The 19818-nt window shown below is 39.4% G+C and overlaps 3 protein-coding genes across 3 annotated transcripts; all 3 read right to left on the reverse strand.

Annotated features, from left to right (window-relative positions):
* Window positions 1–2600: 2600 nt before the first annotated feature.
* On the reverse strand, window positions 2601–4399 carry LOC111329476 (protein PALS2). The gene is made up of 2 exons (XM_022934193.2): window positions 3942–4399; window positions 2601–3640 (listed from the first exon to the last, which is right to left on the reverse strand). Exons 1-2 carry the CDS (start codon window positions 4038–4040, stop codon window positions 3488–3490), a joined length of 252 nt encoding a protein of 83 aa, XP_022789928.2. The 5' UTR covers window positions 4041–4399; the 3' UTR covers window positions 2601–3487.
* Window positions 4400–6365: 1966 nt separating this feature from the next.
* Window positions 6366–15219, reverse strand: LOC111329487 (S-adenosylmethionine-dependent nucleotide dehydratase RSAD2). The gene is made up of 6 exons (XM_022934206.2): window positions 14812–15219; window positions 13067–13228; window positions 11969–12198; window positions 9499–9648; window positions 8822–8854; window positions 6366–7258 (listed from the first exon to the last, which is right to left on the reverse strand). Exons 1-6 carry the CDS (start codon window positions 15194–15196, stop codon window positions 7094–7096), a joined length of 1125 nt encoding a protein of 374 aa, XP_022789941.1. The 5' UTR covers window positions 15197–15219; the 3' UTR covers window positions 6366–7093.
* A 1525-nt stretch (window positions 15220–16744) lies between these two features.
* Window positions 16745–19472, reverse strand: LOC148716335 (uncharacterized). The gene has a single exon (XM_088745943.1). It carries the CDS (start codon window positions 19094–19096, stop codon window positions 17207–17209), a length of 1890 nt encoding a protein of 629 aa, XP_088602069.1. The 5' UTR covers window positions 19097–19472; the 3' UTR covers window positions 16745–17206.
* Window positions 19473–19818: the final 346 nt, after the last annotated feature.

Here is a 19818-nt window from a genome sequence, read left to right on the forward strand (position 1 = left end):
TCCTTTGCTACCTGTAAAAATGCCCCTTTTAGTACATCTGTGTAAAGGTTTGCTCCCGAATTAAGGTTAGTATCTTGTGATGGGGTGTTTTCTTTATTTCTTTTGGTAACTCGAGTCGCTTGCCACTTCTTCAGAAGACTGGCTTTCCACGGCGATTTTTCCTTTCGTCGGGTAGCAACTGCAATATTACAATTTGAGACTTGTAAGTCTAGCCAGGGCATTTCTGGGATGTTGTTATCTCCTTCATATTCGTCATATGGTCGAATATCCGAAGCGGCAAGAGACAGACTTTCGACGCAATCGAAGTCGAAGGTTATAATAACTGAACGTCTTCGATCTTTGCTTTCATCCTCTAGCTGTTTGGGTAAATTGAAAGAATATCACATTGAGAAGCCTGGAAGTCTTGGACAACAAGCCAAATTGGAAAGTTTGATGTAAGTCTGACTATCCAAATCCAAGCAGTTGACATAAATTAGTGGCGAACGCGAGAGCACTTCGCTGATGATCTCAACTACCTCCATCTCGCCAAAGTGCTTACGTACTAGAGTGAATTGATAATATAGTTCAAACCGTGGAATTGTGGGATACCTGACTAGTCCTCCTTTGTTTACAGACTGAAAAATGATAGGCGTTTTCACGAGGAAGATTATATTTCACTTTGGTAATTTGAGAGCACTCGCGCGAAAAAATGAATTGGAATAATATGGCTGTATGGGCTAATTTGCGATTCGGTCAGCGAATCTGGTCGGGAAAATCTTACTTGTGGAAGCCACAGTTGATTTTGGAAGGCTGGAAATTACGGTGGCCTAAAACTGTCACATCAAATTAAAGTCACTCACATCAAATTAGGATCACTCACGTCAAATTAAAATTACTCACATCAAATACAAATCGCTCACATCAAATACAAATCGTTACATCAATTGGTCAGCGGCTAAGTCAATGAATGCTATCCCCAATGTATACTCGGTCTTCCACTTTAGCAAACAATCATCATCCAACAATAAATTTTACGGCTGAAATTTCCGATAAGGAAACAACATTCCCGGACACCTACATCTACAAAGGCGAACGATTCGAAAAGGAAGCAAACCTTGATGTGCGTACTAATTTTAAACAGAGACATTTCAATATACACACTATAGTTCCTGTCACCCACAAGGAGTTGAGAAAGGCTTCATAAAAGGAGAGGCCCTTACACTTCCCAGAACCAACTCCTCTCAAACAATATTCGAGGAGTAAATTGCAAATTTCAAAGCGCATTTACTAAAGGGGACCTCATCAACACAACCCTCTCAGAGATGAATTTCAAAAACAGGAAACAAGCGCGCTCTTTAACAGAAACCGAAGACGAACAAACGAATCCTGCCTTTTGTTACACAATACCAAGCATCAGTGCCAAACCTAAAGCAAATTCTCATGCGAAACTGGCATTTAATAGAAACACAACCAGTACTGAGCGAACTATACAAAAATCCGCCGCTCGTATCTTACAGAAGAGGGCGATTGCTCAGACATACTCGTGAGGGCCAAACTTTGAATAGGCTAGTGGTTCAGGCCTGTCAACCCCCTTTTTACATATTTGCTAGAATTCTGATCAGTGAACTAGTGTCGAGTCAAAGAACGATCGTACAAATCGAATCGTACAAAATATGGCGGTAAGGCGGGAGACCGAGTAAATATTGGGGATAGCATTCATTGACTTAGCCGCTGACCAACTGATGTATTTGATGTGAGCGATTTGAATTTGATGTGAGCGATTTGTAATTGATGTGAGCGATTTGTATTTGATGTGAGCGATTTTAATTTAATGTGAGTAATTTTGATTTGACGTGAGTGATCTTAATTTGATGTGAGTGATTTTTATTTGATGTGAGTGACTTTAATTTGATGTGACAGTTGTAGGCTACCGTAGGAAATATATATGGACCACGTGCGGGAACGGGATCGGCAAAGTGATCGCTCACAGGAGGAATAACGAAGCGGCCAGATGTCCTAAAGCGTATGATTTGTTGCGTTAGCTGAATGATTTGCATCTGGAATGTTTAAAGGACTCGAAATAAACTCACCTTGCATCGCTTGATAGTGCGAAGCTTCTTGGATAAAAAGAAAAATTACTCGCTCTGTTATGATTTAATATACATGTTGGTTTGAACGCTTCACACGGGAGAGTAAAAACACCACGCGTATTGTATTTCTGATTTGACAGCCCTGTCAAATGAATAACCGCAAACGACTCCTGATTGGGCGAAATTAATTGCCAACTCGCTAAAGCTACTTGGGCCGTGTTTTCACGGGCGATTTTTCAGGTCGCTTAGCGAGTGACAAGCGGAAGTCCCGTGAAAACAGTTGTTTTTCCAACTCGTTTAAAGTTAAGCGAGTCGGCAAACTTCAGTGGAATTCTCATTAAAATTTAAGCCAATAAACCAAGTAATTAAACACGACACAACGACCGTCGAAATCGGCTTGGTAACCTCGTCATGTTGGCAAACCAAGACTCGCGGGGTACCAGACCTGAGGGGACCCCGGGTTTTACAAGAAGTTTTGTTGACAAAATACTTCAACATTTTTTAAGAGTATTAGCCGTAGAGCTGAGCACATCTAAATAAATTTTTTTTAATAGAAAAGTCCCCAGATACTCTTGACAGGAGCCAAATCAAAGTTTCTGCTGCATCTTTAAAAATTTCAGCTTAAATTTTCCAAGTTCAAATTGCTATCTGCGACAGTCCCTCCATCATTGTTTGTTCCCAGACGGGTGCATTCTTCCCCGGCATATTGCTGATTTTTTTCCACTCACCAAACTCAGAGTATTTTATGGCTGCTTTCAAATTGAAGGAAAGTTTGCTGGCCACAAAAAAGTCACAGCCCCTAAATTTATTTTCACATTTTAACAAACTACCTGGGATTTGCAAAGTTATCCGTCATTTTACAAAGAAATCTTAAGAAGCTGTGTTTAGTCTTCTGGAACCATCGTGGTGCAGTCAGCACCGAGATGACCAGCAGTTACACAAAGAAATATTGGCTATAAGACAAACAAATCTTTACAGCTGCTATCTTTTTAAAGTTGGATAATAATTACACAAAGTATGAAAGACAAACAACTAGCTTGATGTCAATAAAGGCAAAAAATAATAAAAAAGCGAACATTCTGAGACAGAATAATCTGGATTTTCAAATACGCTCATTTTTCATTAGCACTGAAGTCCCTTGAGTATGATGAAATATCTCGTGGAGGGGAAGGGAGAGAATCTGTACAAAAATAACGAGGGTGATCTGTATCATCACAGACATAAAATACCACAGGGATTGGTAGATATACCACAAACGGATTAATATAGATTTACAGCAGATCCAAACTTGTACCTTGAAGGTTTTCGGGCCAAATTTTTGACTGCCGCCCCTGTTACGTTATATGAGATCCCCCTCAGGGGGATAGGATGGGGGGAGGGGGCAAAATGTGCAATTAGTACACCCAGATAACTGGGACCTATTGTGACTCGCTGCTAAGCCCTTCGACACAATCCTTCAGCTGAGACAAGGCATTATCAAGGCTGTCATTCACAATGACTTTATCAAAATTATGCGAATAGCTGTTGAAAAGCTTTTCTGATTCCTCGGCTGTCCTCTGAAGATCTTCGTCCTAAAAAACAAAAATAAGATATGGTTTCCACCACGAATTACAACACTTACAAAATCCTGCAAAATGATTGGCTCTGAGCAGTAGTTGTTTGCCTCTCAGTCTAGACTACGAGAAGTCTTTCTTTTTCTGCGAAGTCTGTCGCGCGAGCCAAAAAACAAAAAAAAAAAGTATAAGAATGAGCGTTAGTGCGCCACGCTGAACTCTGGGACTGAGGCGCCCGAAAAGTACTCCACACTCTCAGGGTTTTCCTTTAACAAGTGAGTACTCTTGTCGATCACCGGTGACCGGGTTACATACTTACCGTCTGTTTCTTGGTAATAGTTCCTTCTGATGTGGCTCGTTTATGAATTTCTCTCAGGGTGTCAATAGGTGGCAACGCAATAAATACGACAAACGGCATAAATTCTGGCGCCTTCAGAATCTTTAGAGTCTAAAAAAAGTAAAAAAAAGAGGTAAGTATTTCCTCATCTGAGCTACCTTGCGTGATTATCATCCTGCAATTGGGCACTTGTTGCTCTTTGGAATAGCACTCTTTAATTTTTTTCAAAAATGCCGACACTTAATCCTCGTTTTACATTATTTTCTCCAAGCCTTGATCACCAGTTAGCGAATCTCGACACGTTGGAGAAATGTTCAATTGAGTGTCGAAAGTGATCCGAGACTGCTTTGGTTTTACTTAACTTTGCCCTGTAAGCGGCCAAGAAAACCAATCAGATGCAAAACTAAGAAACAATCGCCACTTCGTCGTCCGCGTTTTCCCGCCCTTCCAGAAGGTTTTTTACGATGAGTTCTCATTGGCTAATGGCAATGTAAACCTTTGTTCTGATTGGTCAATTGCATTAAAGCTAAACTGCTGAGTTCTACTTTTCCTTACCGTAGAGTTAACATCCAGAATACACATTTACCCAGAGCGCTTGACTTACCAATACCGTCCACCTTAGTTCCGTACGGGTTCCCCTCATAGTCTCCAAGTCGCCAGATACTTTCCAGCTCTTATGTCTTGCTCCATTTCTTCTCGGCTTACAAAATTGTAACCTTTGCCATTTTCTTCGCCTTCTTTTGGCTCTCGTGTTGTGTCTGCAAAAACAAAGATTTCACTTGAATTTGAAAAGACAAAATGTACAATATTTAAAAAATTAAACTGAGAGCAAGCCCTCGCGTTTCTCCGCCCCCGGGAAGATTTGAGACGAGTAAGCGAGAGGTTGGCCGAGGGTCTGCCACTAATCAGTGCTAAACTCCTTAGAGACCGCTGGCTACCTCGCGTTGCTCAAGGCTTCTTTCTTTCCGGCTGACGAACAAACGCTCGCGCCGAAGCGCTGAAAATGATCGCTTGCTCGCAAGCTACTAAACCATTTACAGTAATATTCAAGATTGGAATTTCTTGAAGTTCACATAAATTATGTATTTCAAACTTTGTAAGCAGAACAGAAAAATGAATGAATTCTGGATATACAATTCACCCCCCACAACTTGAACTCACAAAGAAAATCATAAAGAATTCTTTCAAGTTATTCGCAATGGCAAGGTATCATTAAAACTATTTTTGAAAGAGGCAATTGTTACTGTTGAAGCTATGTGTTTATTCTGGTCAATAACTAAGTGACATTAGTATAATTTCAGAGCTGAGCAAAGAGTTTCCAGCAATCTGATTGGTCGAGCGGTTCCTTATATGACGCTATATAAACCGCTCCAAGCGGTTTATATAAAATGTTAAAATAAAATGGTAATAATTGTTACTAAAATGTTATGATTTTAGAAATTTCTCGGTTGTTCAGCTCTGAAATTATACTAAAACAATTATTCGTCTCAAGTTCGGTGAATATTGCCGAATAATTGTTAAATACATGTGAAAGGATTTTGTACTATACTTTGACAAAGGGGATTTCAAAGGATTTTTAATGATTGACCGTAAAGTTACAATGCATACAGAGTGCTCCTCAATTAATTGAGTGTCGTTAAACCAGCACGGCCAATGACAAGGAAGGAAAATACTTCTAAGAGCCAATGAGAACTCTGAAACCGACCAACCTGTCGAAAGTGCAGGAAAACGCAGGCGATCAAGTCGTGATTAGTTAAAGTTTTGCATCTGATTGGTTACTGGATTCCTTTGGGCACTCCACTGAAAACTATTGCAGACGAACCAATAATAAGAACACGGTGTGCTAAACTTGTAACAGTACTTAGCAGTCATTTTAGTGGTACTCACGGGGTATTGTGGTACCGAATCTTGCCCTGTCAGACAAGATGATCCAAATTGTCATTTCAGTGCAGACGAATTTCGCGGATATTTCTGGAGTACAAATATCGTGTGATATTTGCAGTCGTCTCGCGAGTTATTTGTACTCTACGAAGCACAAATGGTTAATAAACATATTTACTAAGCATTGTCTCAAATACTTTGATCTTCGCGAAGGCACTCATAACTCAGTAGTATGGCAGCTGTTTTTGTTCAAAAATCGGATCAGTGGCCAATCAGTTTTCTTAACTTCAGTTACGAAATGAGAACAAGGCGTGGTTGTCAAGGAAACTTCATTTTACAGCAAAAAAAGGGGCTATAATTGATTCTTTCTCGTAATGTTTTTGTATTTTCTTATAGAGCCATTTCACTCATGTGACCAGCTATCTTGTTTCTTTATTGAAAAAAAGAAAGGGTTTGCAATAAAAATAGATCATTGTTAAGGAATACCAAAGGGGCGGCCGTGACTTCCTGTGAAAACACTCTCTATTTTGTAATTAATTCAACATTTTATTAATTAGATCGCAGGAAACCAAAAGTAGGTTTTCGCTATACTAGCAAAATCTTTAAACAGAACTTAACTGAAAATAAGTACAAAGACAAACAAAATATAAAAAAATATCCAAACGTAAAATAACAAATTTATCCAAAAATGAAAAAAGACAAAACTTGAAAAACTGAAATACCATTAGTAAATACTCAAACTCGTTTAATATGCAGCGAGGTTTTTTCCTTCATAGAAACTATTGTTTCCATTTCGAAGTTGTAATTTCTCATCTTAGAACTCTTATGATTGTAACTAGCATGTGTATATTGTTCATTTCTTCTCTGTAATCTGTTCCAGTAAAATTTTTATTAATGTATTAATCTCCGTGAAACTACTGCTCGGGCTAGCTGTTGCTATCTGCGACCGGTAGATGCCAAACTGTAAATGTATTAGTATAAATGAATTGAAATTGAAAATTTACATAAGCTTTCGTGGGAGGGGGGGGGAGGGGAAAGTGTCGAAAATTCTTTTTCCCAAATTTGGTTTCCTTTTACAGATTTCTATGAACATTTCTATGAACGTTTCAATTATCCATTCCATCGTTTATTTAGAGAGGCAATGGCCATTTGTTATTTTTCCCGATGAACCTTTGTGCGAGAAATTAGCGCACGGTTAGCAAGAATTAATCCTCGCGCGCATGCTCGACATTTGACCGCTGTGTTGCATTAGGCTACCATTCCAGATTCATGTCAGCTTTGCTCCACGTGTATTTTCCCCCTCGTCTCAAGAACATCTCTTCATCGAATCCACTCGCATTTATGGCGTCTTCAACTCCTACATCTAACAGAGATTTGGATGGAGTTTTGGCGCCAGATCTACAATCCAGGAAACGCATCTAAATTAAGAATAGGAGTGGTAGGTTAGAAATTCCTCCTTCAAATGAATTGGAAAATTAATTACTAGACGAGGAAGTTTCGCTTTAAATTTCACGCGAAAACCGATATCGCACAAATCGCGAAGCGTGCAATTTAACACTGAATTCACGAGTTAGGTGATCGATTTTCCTTAAATTGCATAACTGAATAAAACTAAGGAAAGGAGAAAACAGCAATAACAGTGTTTGTTTTTATCCGAGGTACAAAGCAATAGATGCGAAACAATACCATTTACAAAATAGCCTCGATTTCAACTCGGAATTTCACGCTAAATACCTCGCTTCGTTAACCAATCAGAATACGCGATTTTATTCAATGATGCGATTTTACTTCGAAGACATATCTCTCTCTCGCAACAAGTGGCTAATTAATTAACTTAGATTTTTTTTTTCTATTTATCTTTTTTTTTCTATTTATCTTTTCTTTTATCATTTCTAAGAATCAAAACAGTTCTTATTAATTTTCAACTTGAATAATCTTGGCTCCAAGTCGTGCTGTTCAGTGTAAACTGGTTCCCGCACTCGAGCAGAAAAGGATCCAGTTTATAGGAGTCATAGGATTTCGTGAACATAAATCTGCTTGGTATAATAGAGGCAATTTTCATGAAAAAAGAAGCTAACACTGAAAACAATGAACTCCATTATCAAATGAGAGCGATCCACGTCCATGGTTTTTTTTTTTAATTCGACGGTAAAATGTTATCTGAAGGATTTCTTCCATTCCTTTTCTATTAATCCTTTGACCCCGAAGAGAAACTAGCTTCCAGTTTCTCCTCACAATTTCACCCCTGAATCACACATTAAAGTCTTAAGGTTACCGTGCACCTTCAGGGGTGTCTCGCGTGCAAGCGATGTAGCGCGTCCGGTTTAAACTGTAGATATCTAAACCCCTATATCAAATTAAAGCTTATTGGACTGGCTATCAGACTATACCAAAATTTTTGAAAATAGATAAATTGTTGAATTTTTCACGACTTCTAAATGCGAGCGCCCGAATCACCTTTTAAGAGCTACAAGTCAAAGGGTATGTGTTCGATTGCTCTCAAATTGACAGTAGCTAGTTTTACAGTAGAGGCTGATAGTTTCTAAAGAAACTGTTTGCGGCTTCGTCGGTGGGGGTGACGAAATAATTTGGATATATCAACAAAGTTGAAATGGTAAATTGGCCACCGTAACGATTACAAAAGCTGACGTTCCGAGCGTTAGCCCTTCGTCGGAGTTTTACAGCTAGTTTGACAGTAGCTAGTCTGATAGCCAGTCCTATATATAAGCTTTAATTTGATATAGGGGTTTAGATATCTACAGTTTAAACCGGACGCGCTACATCGCTTGCAGGCGAGACACCCCTGAAAGTGCACGGTAACTTTAAGAATACAGGAAATGGTCACCTACCTAAGAACCTCTTGATTGTTAAATAAATTCTGTCAAGACCTTAGAAAACGTATATATAGAGAACAGTTTGGAGAATATGAAAACTGATGTTATCGTGTAAAGGGTTAACCATCGATTTTTGAAAATACTTACACACTCGTCCAGAATGAGATACGAGTTCTGCATCTATGGAAAAAAAAATAGCGGATTAAGAAGAGCTTTAGTTTAGTCCTTTTAAAGGCAGAGGATTTCTTTTTTTTACAATAAAATTATCAAGGTAAGATGCTTTTGTCAAACTCTCGTAGAAACTAATTTCTCCTTACAAATATCACGCTTGAGTCAAATGTAAAGGTCATAAGAATAAAAGAAATGATCAGTAACGGGTCTAGGGGAGGCGCACGGGGTTCCCGCCCCCCTCCTCCCTTATTTTGGGTAAAAATATAAACGGAGAGGGAAGAAAAGCCGGCGGGTGAACAGACACAAACAAAAACGCCCCCACCCCCCCCTCCTTAGTTCAAGGTCTAGATCCGCATCTGATAATCACCAGTTTAAGAAGTTCCTGATTGTAAAACAAATTCTCCTGGTCAGTACGATAGCAAAAGTCAAAAGAAAAGTGCGGAGAAGATGAATACCAACGTTAGGGTTCAAAGGGTTACATATGTAGAGAAATATTTCTTTATTTATAAGATATAATTAAGAAAGCCATCGTGGATATTTCTCTATTAAAAATGTTAGAAAAAACCGGAAAGAGGGATTTAATAACGGAGATAAGATTCCTCGTACAAAACATCGTTAGGGACGTTAAAAGAGAAATCATCCAACTCGTTTACCTTTTCATTTGATTCAGGAACAAGACAAGGTAACTTGGAATGTCTTTCAACAAAACGATTGAATTGGTCATCGGAGATTACGAACTTTTGAGCTTGTCGCAACGCATCTGCGCCACAATTCTCTCCCTCGATGAGAAGACACTGGAAAACCTGAGGAGAGGAAAAAACTCAGGTTGTTTTGCTGAACAATTTTGATCATAAATCAGTACTCAGACGGCTTAGTATCTTTAATGTAAGAGCATTTTTTAGGCAGATTTTAGTGCAATATTTTCCGCGCCATTCATTCAATCAATCAATCAACTTTATTTAACGAGGGTAACACGGGAAAGTGCTTCAACTGAGTAACTAGTGGCACTCATTATACATTACACATTGTCAAACAGTTGTTTCATGGTTAATTCTGAACTACAGTTAGTATCGTCATTAATATTAACGACTGTATTGTTGTATAGTGACATTCCAAATAACAGATTTGGATCTATAAAGAAACCTTTCGTCAGTCACACTGTGCTGAATAGATCGAACAGGTGTGATACAAATTGGAAATGCGTGAGCCTTATTTTAAGAGTTTTTACTCTCATTGCATGTCTACTTCCCCTAAAAGGTACCCTACTGGCAGAGGCGTTTGGTCCACGTAAAAATAAAGTCCTCTGCGCTCGACCTGTTAAATCCTCTTCGAGCATGCGCGGCCTGTTGCTTAGAAACAAATTAGTTCCCGGTAGTTCTCGGTCTTGCTATACAGCTAAATAGGATGCGTGCGCATAAAAACGTGTTTAAAACAGGTTCTGACTGGTTTTGCAAATCAGATTATCAACAAACTTGGATAATTCTCAGGCGCATAATCGAAGAAGATTTAACAGGCCGAGCGCAGAGGACTTTATTTTTACGTGGACCGTAGGGAAAGTTAACAAATAAACGCCTCTGCCAGCAGGGTACCTAAAAAGATGGCAACGGACATAAGTTCTGCAGTTTAAAGGCAAAGCCCGCCCTCTATCTAATGCAAAATTCCCATGATCCCCATGTTTTCTGGTTCCTTGTCTTCCGTACTTCTTCGTAACTTATGACCAGTCCCTAAACTGATGTCAACTGTCTCTTCAGAAACCTCTACGGAAATGTAATAAAGTGAAGGACAGTCAAAACTTAACCTACTCGTGCTTCGCTTTAAGGCTCGCCTAAATACAGAGAAGAATTATCTCAATATATGAATAAGTTCATTAGGTTTGACCAGTTTGCAGACCGCAAAGGCCACAATACGACTGCGGCCTTAATTAAGTGTGAATATGCTTGGCTGAAATGGCTTGATTCGGGTTTTGATTGCGTTAGAATTTTCTCTTTTGATTTCAGCAAAGCTTTTGATTTAGCCTGTGTTGATTCGGTCCCTCAAGATATCCTCTGCTCTAAGTTGAAAACACTTGACCTTAATCCGACAGAATAGAAAACAAAGAGTTGTTGTTGATGCCATTGCTACGGATTATTTAAATATCAATAGGGGTGTCCCTCAAGGGACAGTTATAGGCCCTATACTATTTTCTATTATGGCCAACGATATTAAGGCCATTCTACCAAATCAGAATTTGCTTGTGAAATATGCTGATGATTTAACATTAAGTATTCCAGTAAAAGCGGGGGCTAACAACGGCAATTCAGCAGCTGAGGAGGTCCGAACTATCGTCACATAGACATCTACTAACCGTCTGCAACTAAACTTCAAGAAAACGTGGGAGATGCTTCTTAGAGGCAAATCCACTAAGGCTTTACCTGTTCCTCTGGTTTCTATAGAGCGTAAACCATGTCTGAAGTTGTTGGGTGTAACTTTTCAATCTGATCCGTGTAACAGGGATTTACATTTTGATAATATTATATCGAAAGCCAGTAGTCGTCTGCACATCTTACGTGTTTGTAAATTCTATGGACTGCCGCTGGATCATCTTCATCTTCTTTTTATCAGTCTTATTCTACCTATATTTACATATGCTGTAGAAGTATGGGGCTGCGCGTATTATCATAAGTATCTGAGTCGCATAGACAGGCTGTACAAGAGAGCTTTTAAGCTTGGCTACTGTAAAGAGCTTTTTTCGATTGAAAATATTATTACTCTAAAAGATAAGAAGTTGTAGGCCAAGATCACCGACAGCAATTTTACCGCAGCTTTAGATGACCTTTTGCCACCAGAGCGACCAATGGTTACGCTACGTAAGAGGCGTCATAGTTATATTCTCCCGCTTGTCAGATCTGAACGTTTCAAGAGGACTTTTGATAATAGATTTTTGTTCTCTTATTAGCCAGTCAGTTAGCAATTTAGTTAGTTAAATAGTTTTATACTTGTTGAGTTCATATCATTGTAACTAAACACGTTTGTTGTTTAGAGTGCTTAATAAAGATATTATTATTATTATTAAATTTATTCATTTCATATTCAGTAAACTGGGTATAGTGCTCTAAATTAGCTATGGGGAATCATCATCCATACCTTCCAACGAACTGGGGCGAGTTCCTTGATGCGCTCGGTCATATCCTCGTCAAAATTAAAAGTGTTAACCACCGTGTTGATCTTGAAGGCCACGCGGTATTTCTTGCACCAATCGCGTATATTCTGCAAACACTTCAGGTTTCCCTTCCCAGATTGATGACGTCCAATCTGACGATTTTTCTCCTCATCAAAACTGTCACAAGACACAGCCATTATATCCAGAAATTCTCCTGAAAACGTTGCATGATGACAAAGATAAAATTTAATTAAGATCAATAAATAGGAAATAATACATGGGCGTGCGTAGATATGGCATTTTTCTTCAAGTGTTCAACTGGATATCGCACGAATGAGTGCCGCGAACGAGTGCGATATCGAGTTGAACACGAACCATGTATTATTTTGTTTCTTGTATGAACACCATGGGCTAAACAGGAAATCCTTGTAAAGCACCGCAGTTTATAAAGTGAAAAGCGACTTCATACTTCGCAGGCTGTCATCATGTTTTCTTTAAATTCGTTGTCTGTAATTCAGAGCGAGCACTGCTCGATTGTGTCTTTAATTCCAGTCACAGTTTGGTTTCATTGAGCGCAAGTTGATTTCGTTGCATCGAATTTGTTGGTAAAAGCCCCAAAGGAATAAAATTTGAAATGATTTTAAATTCTTATCCTTTACATTATGCAATATCACCCCTTGTAAGACCTCGTAAATCTACTCAAAGGAGAAGTTGCTGTCAAACACTAAAATAAATGCTCGTGTATGATTAACCTCTTTTAAGGATGATAGAAGGATAAGCCTCTGAGATGAATCAATTGAGATGAAATCAATAACGAAACAGACAGGATAAAAAGGTAAAATTTTAGTTAAGGTTGGCCAATTTTTAATTTTGACTCTTGTAGTCCTCAATGCAACCTTTAGTGACGCGGTGACCTGGCGCAAAATGCTGCTCCTCAACCAATCAAAGGTCAGTATTCACTTACGGCATCCTTATAATTTGCCAAATTTGTTGATAGTTTTGTTGTTGCTCTTAAACTTTCTCTAGCACTTGGAAGGCAGTTGTTGAAATTCAGTTTCGACTTTGCCAAGAGTCTTTCTTACCATATTTGGAAAACCATCGTTCCGTAACGAGGCTCCCATTGCACACGACTGAGACAGACTGCATCTCCAGATCTTCCTTACAGTAACGCGTCAGTTCTCCAACAAATTCGCCACGTTTGTGGATAAAAGGTTCTCCGCCAGAGAAGTTGATTTTTTCCATCCCTAAAAATGAAAAGCACAGAATCCTTGACTTGCTTGTATTTGTGTATACCTAATTGATCACACAATAAGGTCAATATCAACAAATTAGAAATTAAGGACTAAATATACGTAGTATTTTCAAAAATCCCTAGTTGTAGGAGACAGACCAGTTGGCTGTATACAAAATGCGACAACCGAGGAGTTGAACTCGGGACAACTGGGAGGAAATTATAAGTCCATTGAGTGGCAGGTTGAAAGGCTCAAGCCCTGGACCACCAGGTTAGCCTTAATCACTCGGCAACACAGCATCCTATCATCGTTCAAGTTTGAAACAAACAAGTTTGAACAATGCCTGATACTGTTCAAGCTTACAGAAAACAAACATCAACAGATTACGGAATGGAAAAGAAGCGACGTGTAGGGATGATTCTAGAAATATGGGGGTATCCAGGATGAAATTAGAATAGAACATCAAAATAGGATTTGACGGTAGAGGTACATAGTAACAAATGCAAAATGAAGGGATAGATCTTGATTGAAACTGCCGTCCTGAGTGTCACCCCAAATTTTCCCTTTTCATCTCTTGTAACCTTCAGGGAGACGAAAAGAGATTGCTACTGGCAATTTAAGAGCCTTATTTGAGCTCGTGCAGTCTCATGGCTGGCCCAGTTGCAAGGATCACTCGCAAAAAGAGGGGATGGCGTTACCAAGATGCAAAATGAAAATGTAGGACCCCTTGTGATGGCAAATTGAATATTACTCGTTGAACTGACAGTTCCTGTGATGTAAGAACTGCAAGGATGAGCTCTCTAAAATATCTTATATACAATCATACCAATTGACAGTTATTCGATCCCCTCAGGCGAAGTGTATATTGTTAAATAATCCCCTAAACTTCATCTCGGAGATTATTTACGCGAGAAATCTGTTATACTAAAACGAATAATCTCCTCGTGCTCAGGGAATATTCGTGAATGAAATTCAACTCGTCTTCGGCCAATAATGTTTTAGTTGATTTTCGTCAACAGGTCTAAATACTGCATATCATCGAATACTCCACCAACACTCAAAACGGTTTTGGATTTCTCTCTCTATTTATCACCTGTTCACTTCTAACCAAATAGAGCAAAAAGGTAATTATAGGAAAGCAATTCATGGACAAAGACTTTAATCAGTTAACCATGACTCGCTTCTATTCTATCTGTGCATCTTAGTATCGAGCGATACGCAGAAAGACATCGGCAGTCTTTTAACTGCGGGTGGGTGTGATTCACCTAACCCCTTCCACTATGCTCGATCCTTTTTTTTCCTTAAATATTTTTCGCAATTTTTCGTTATAAAATTGTTTGGCTGTGGCCTGAGATCGTTCATATTTCAGATTCCAGATATTGAGTCGTAGTTTATCGCATAACACGGTTACTTCATTAGATATGGATTTCATTAGAGCAAATAGATAGCTTCCGCCGGGAAAAGTATTCTCACTACTAGCTTCTTTAAATGTGTCCGGTTTGAAGATGAAAACTGACTACTCCGAATCGTTATGGTGGAAAGCCTACGTTCTCAAATTTAGTCTATGAAGCTTACGACTCCATGAAAGACTCTACCTGCTTCTTTGAGCATCTTCAATCCTCGTTTCGCGTCTTCAATTGGTAAAACGAAGGAGTTCTTTGCGGTATGGAAGCAGAAACCACATTTGTAGTTGCATTGTCTTGTGAAGTGATAATTGACACTTCGAGGAATAATTTTATCCGTGGAAAGAACGCGAGAATTCAATGGACTTCTTCGTGCGTGAACGCCATGGCGCGTTCTTCTTCGCCCCAAATGTTTGACAGGACTTGTTTGTACTTCTTTGGAAGCGTTACGCTTCGCTTCCTCAATATTTCTTCTTGTAAGAATCTTCTTGATCAAAAAGAAAGAGATAATTGTAATTATAATCGCAATAAAACTGTAGAGTAGGAGAGATGACATAGTAACGTTAACTTCAGCCATCTTTGTGAAAAATAAATTCTGAGAAAGCTACCCAGATATATTCTCAGAATTTCGATGACGTCATTGATGCTTGGCTTTATTTACATAAACCGGAAAGCACCAGATTTATTCTCAGGACTTCGGGGATTTTTCTTCAGTTTTTGTTTTTTGCATATGGCTCGCTCTTATTAAAGTGAATGAGGGTAATAAGCGAATTTTGCAATTTTTGCGGGTAAAAGCACAAATCACTTCTCCTTCAGGATATAATCGTAGAACTTGCCAGACGACGCTCGTGACTGGGTTTTAGATTTAACTTGCTACTAAGAAATAGGGACAATAGGGAATTTAAGCAAACCACGACAGCGGCGGCAAGGAGAACGTGGAAAAACAATAGATCTAATTGGCAGAACAATAGCCCAGCACGTACGTTTTAAAACTTTGAACATTTCTTAGCCGTCCTTTGCAAAACAACAACGTGAAATCACCAAAATTTGCGTCGTCTGCGAAGAGAAACCGCGGCGGCAAATTATTTTAATTTACATTTGGAACTCAACGCTACTTTTATGCGTTATGTTGAGTTTGAGGTCTGGCGCCCTAGGAGACGGTAAACACATGCAGCCATTTTCGAAATTCCAACTAAAAGTAGAAACTCATTTTTTAATCGACATCTTCCGTGGCGTTGCCGTCCTGACTGCTTAAAAGTCCCTAATAGCGGAGCTCCGGCGCCGCAGGCAGGCGTCCATGTTGATGGAGGAATTCTCGGAAAGCACCCTGATTAATTCCCAGAATTGTGATGACGTCATCGATGTCAGTATTCTTTTTCCATCTAGCCTCATTCTTATTCAAGTCAATAAGGGAAAAAAACCGAGGTTTGAATGAGGGGAAAAACCGAGGTTTGAATAAGGGAAAAAGACCGAGGTTTGAATAAGGGAAAAAGACCGAGGTTTGAATAAGGGAAAAAAACCGAGGTTTTAATAAGGGAAAAAAAAAAACCCGAGGTTTGCATGGGGGAAAAAAACCGAAGTTTGAATAAGGGAAAAAAAAAAAACCGAGGTTTGAATAAGGGAAGAAAACTGAGGTTTGAATAAGGGAAAAAAAACTGAGGTTTGAATGAGGGAAAATAAACCGAGGTTTAAATATTTGAGGGTAAAAGCAAATGTCGCTTCTCCTTCCGATATCATGCAACTGGCCAGATGTCTCTAGTGACTGCGCTCAAGAGAATCTGGACTAGCCTATCAGATTAAAAAAAACTTGATTCTGGTGCAGAAACCTGCAAGAAGCACTTTCTATGCAGTATCTATAGCAGAGCTCCTGCGCGACAAGCGTCCATTTGATAGAAGCACAGGCTTCCCAAGCTTGCGTCTCAAAAAAAAAAGCGGTAGATTATTTCATCCAAGCGTTACACATTGTGTGACGCGGTCTTAAGGTGGCTCGATAGTCTAAAAATGCTCATTTTGGCAACAATTTTACCAACACTTAAACTTTAAATCATATCATTATACTTGTGCCACAAACTTAAATAGGTCTTACCCATTACTTTCCACTAAGTTAGGAGAGCATTCCATAAAATTCAGAGGAGCCACACCATTTATTCTAGCCACACCCAATTCCGAGAGACAAAAATAGGTATGTTTTTTGGCAAAGATATCTCTACTCTGCTTTATGCTATAGAGCTAAAACTTCAGGTGCTTGTTGTACTGTATCACAGCTGTGCAATGACCTACTTTGAGGTAAGTACTATGTTGCATTCATGAATTAGCTCTCAACAAAGAAAGACCAAAAAATAACCCTGACTACACTTCAATTTACAAGGCATAACCCATGAGTGAGAAGTCCAAACACTATAAAAATAGGTCATTGCACACAGCTATTGACACTTGAGATGCTGTGAAAATTTGATCTACTTATCGTAAATATTTTTTGAGATATTATTGTCACAAGGTTTCAAAACCTCTGAAATACGGAAAATTAGAAAATAGCAAATAAAGTTCACAAGATCATTGGGCAAGCAGTCAAGAGTTGAAAACAATGTTAGAAGGCACCAGCACCATACTGTTGTCCTTCTATTGCCTCTAAAGTGTCACTGTAACCTTTTTTGAAGTTTCTGATCTGTTTTCTCCTTTTTTTGGCTTGCTCAGAGCTTTTACGGCGAGAATGGCGAATTCGATTATGATCTTGCTTTCGGCAAGCTTTGATGCAATGAAATCCTGGGTCAATTCCCAGGTTTCGAAGAACTAAAATGATAGAAATAGTGCCATTGTTAAAATGTGAGACTGCCAAGAAGGTAGCAAGTTCCACCACTGCTAGCCCAGAGTGGGTTTCCTTTGTAGCACGCTGCCAGATAAGGGCATTGATGGCCTCATTTTGGTTTTGCGTACCACCATGTAGACAGCGTGCAAGCAGACTTTGCTCACTCAAGGCTTCAAAGGTGGGATAGATGGCATTAGCCACAGCCGTTGGAAGGGGATGGTTATGTCTATAATCAGAGGTCCCCTGTGCAACATCCCTTTGAAAGCCACACCATGAACTCTCTCCAGGGGGGCACAGGTCGTGATCTGGGCTATCATCAGTTGACTGTGTATGATGCCAAATTGCCATTACAGCATTCTCCATAGCTTGGATATCATGAGTATTGTTCCTAATGGCTTTCCCATAATATACTTGCAGTTTATCAATGACATTGTCTGTTAGCCTGCCCCTTCCGCCAATTGACTTTCCATCTTGAAGACGTGTCTGACCAGTTCTCTTCTTCAGTGAGCGAAGTCGCGACCCCAAACGTTTCTGGACATGGCCCACACATTCCAATTTTCTTACTTCAACAGGCCCATAAACGGCTTCTTCAACAATAAGTTTGTGGGATTTACTGTCTCCATCCCCAAGAAATTCTGTATAACGAACAGAGTAGTTTTGAACAGACCGTTCAAATATGGCAAGCATTCCAGAAGCATCCATCGACCCCGAAGAACCAAAATAGTTTGCCTGGCAAAGATGCTGGTGTCCTTCCCACCACTCCTGAAACTCAACAGTTCCTTCTTTGCTTCTCCAAACCATGCATTCCTTGCACTCTTTGGACATTACTTCCACATCGAGAACTTTACCAGTAACTGTGGATATTGCAGTGACGACCCCATAAGCTGAAGAGTACCCCCTTCTTCTCCAAGTTCCATCCCCTGACACTCCAATGTCAAAGACCCCATCTTCTCCTGGCTCATAAAATTCTTTTGCCTCTTCAGCTGCATTTTGCATGCTCTCCTTGGCTACAGTCTCCGCAGAATTGCGAATTGTGGCAACATGATCTCGATAAGAGTTCTCGTTCATGGGCGGTAGCATGTTCATCACCGCAGCGAATTTTACAAGACTCTGGTGTCCAATTCCAATGTTCCTTGTAGCAAGGACAACTCTTCGGTTGACTTCATAAGCCTGACTCCCTTCGATTTTAGCAGAGGAAAAAAACCTCTTCGAGTATTTGCACTTTTGGGATGTGCATTTTAGCACAAAAAGAGTAGCAAAACCCATCTTGGCGCTGCAATCCTCCTCGAACGTGACGTGGCCATATTTACACATCGGACACCAAAATGACTCGAAGACTGAAGCAAGTACAGAGATATCAATCAAACGAAAACCCTCTATACTTGCCATCTTTTCCTCCTCATCGTTTTCAGGGTCTCCAGAATCGCTAGACTTATCGTCCAACTTTCTCAGGGTAGCAGGCATCGATTTAGTACGATCAGAATTCCGTGTGATGTTTTTCGGAATCTTTTCATCTTCGATATCGGTGATGTCTGATTCCTCGCTTTCTTTCACTGATTCCTGATCATCAGTTCCTTCCATTTCTTCAGAATTTCTTTTCTTAGTATACTTGTTGCCTGTAAACCTCCTTTTTTTTCTTCTAACGTTCCTAAATTTCCTTTTTGGAGGCATAATTCGCTTCAACTCTCAGTAGATAGATCGTAAACAAGCGAACACGTTTTTCTCATGCCAAGTACGTCATGTATCAGCACACAATGTCCTCATTTAGGGCCTAACTATTTACCAGGCCCCTGAAATCTATTCTGGTCACTCCTGTGAAGATTTCTTTGAAATCATTGGCTTTTTTTGGTGGAAAACGACGCGTTAACAATGCTGGTTTCCATAGCAACCGCTCAAACAGATCCAAAAACAGTTGAAAAACATACAATAGCCATGGGAAAAATTACAAAAGACTTACTTTTCTTGAAACTACAATGACTGTTGGTGCCCAGAAACTTATTTCCAAAAATATGAAGTTTTTATGATTTTTTGGCCTATCGAGCCACCTTAAATTACGTGAGAAAAAAAGAATTTGAATGCATCATAAGGATTAACACGGAGAAACGAAATATGATCCATTTACAACACTAAATATTCCTTAATATCAACATTTTACAAGTGAGATTGATAAAACTTTCTCACTCCTTGCCTGTCCGTCGTGGTTTTTGCCGATTTCTGCCGTTTTGGGCTTGCTTTGCCATCACTGTTATTCCTACTATAACAGAAATAAATCCAATTCTTAGCGGTTCTTCGTGTCACAGAGTGCGTGACACTTTCGCTTTTTCTTGAAACGTGAGCTTGGGACAACTGCGCCCAGATTTATTCTCAGAATTCTGATGACGTCATTTTTGTTT

Source organism: Stylophora pistillata, chromosome 14, assembly GCF_964205215.1.
Source record: "Stylophora pistillata chromosome 14, jaStyPist1.2, whole genome shotgun sequence".
NCBI classification, from domain to species: domain Eukaryota; kingdom Metazoa; phylum Cnidaria; class Anthozoa; order Scleractinia; family Pocilloporidae; genus Stylophora; species Stylophora pistillata.

What these genes read in the sequence shown, in the direction of transcription:
- LOC111329476 (XM_022934193.2), bottom strand. Translation starts at nt 4,040, where the DNA reads ATGCCGTTTGTCGTATTTATTGCGTTGCCACCTATTGACACCCTGAGA. An exon ending in CTATTACCAAGAAACAGACG is followed by an intron (nt 3,641 to 3,941) that starts GTAAGTATGTAA and finishes TTTGTTTTTTAG; the next exon opens with GACGAAGATCTTCAGAGGAC.
- LOC148716335 (XM_088745943.1), bottom strand. Translation starts at nt 19,096, where the DNA reads ATGCCTCCAAAAAGGAAATTTAGGAACGTTAGAAGAAAAAAAAGGAGG.
- LOC111329487 (XM_022934206.2), bottom strand. Translation starts at nt 15,196, where the DNA reads ATGGCTGAAGTTAACGTTACTATGTCATCTCTCCTACTCTACAGTTTT. An exon ending in ACGATGGTTTTCCAAATATG is followed by an intron (nt 12,199 to 13,066) that starts GTAAGAAAGACT and finishes CAACGTTTTCAG; the next exon opens with GAGAATTTCTGGATATAATG. An exon ending in ATCTCATTCTGGACGAGTGT is followed by an intron (nt 7,259 to 8,821) that starts GTAAGTATTTTC and finishes TTCTTAATTTAG; the next exon opens with ATGCGTTTCCTGGATTGTAG.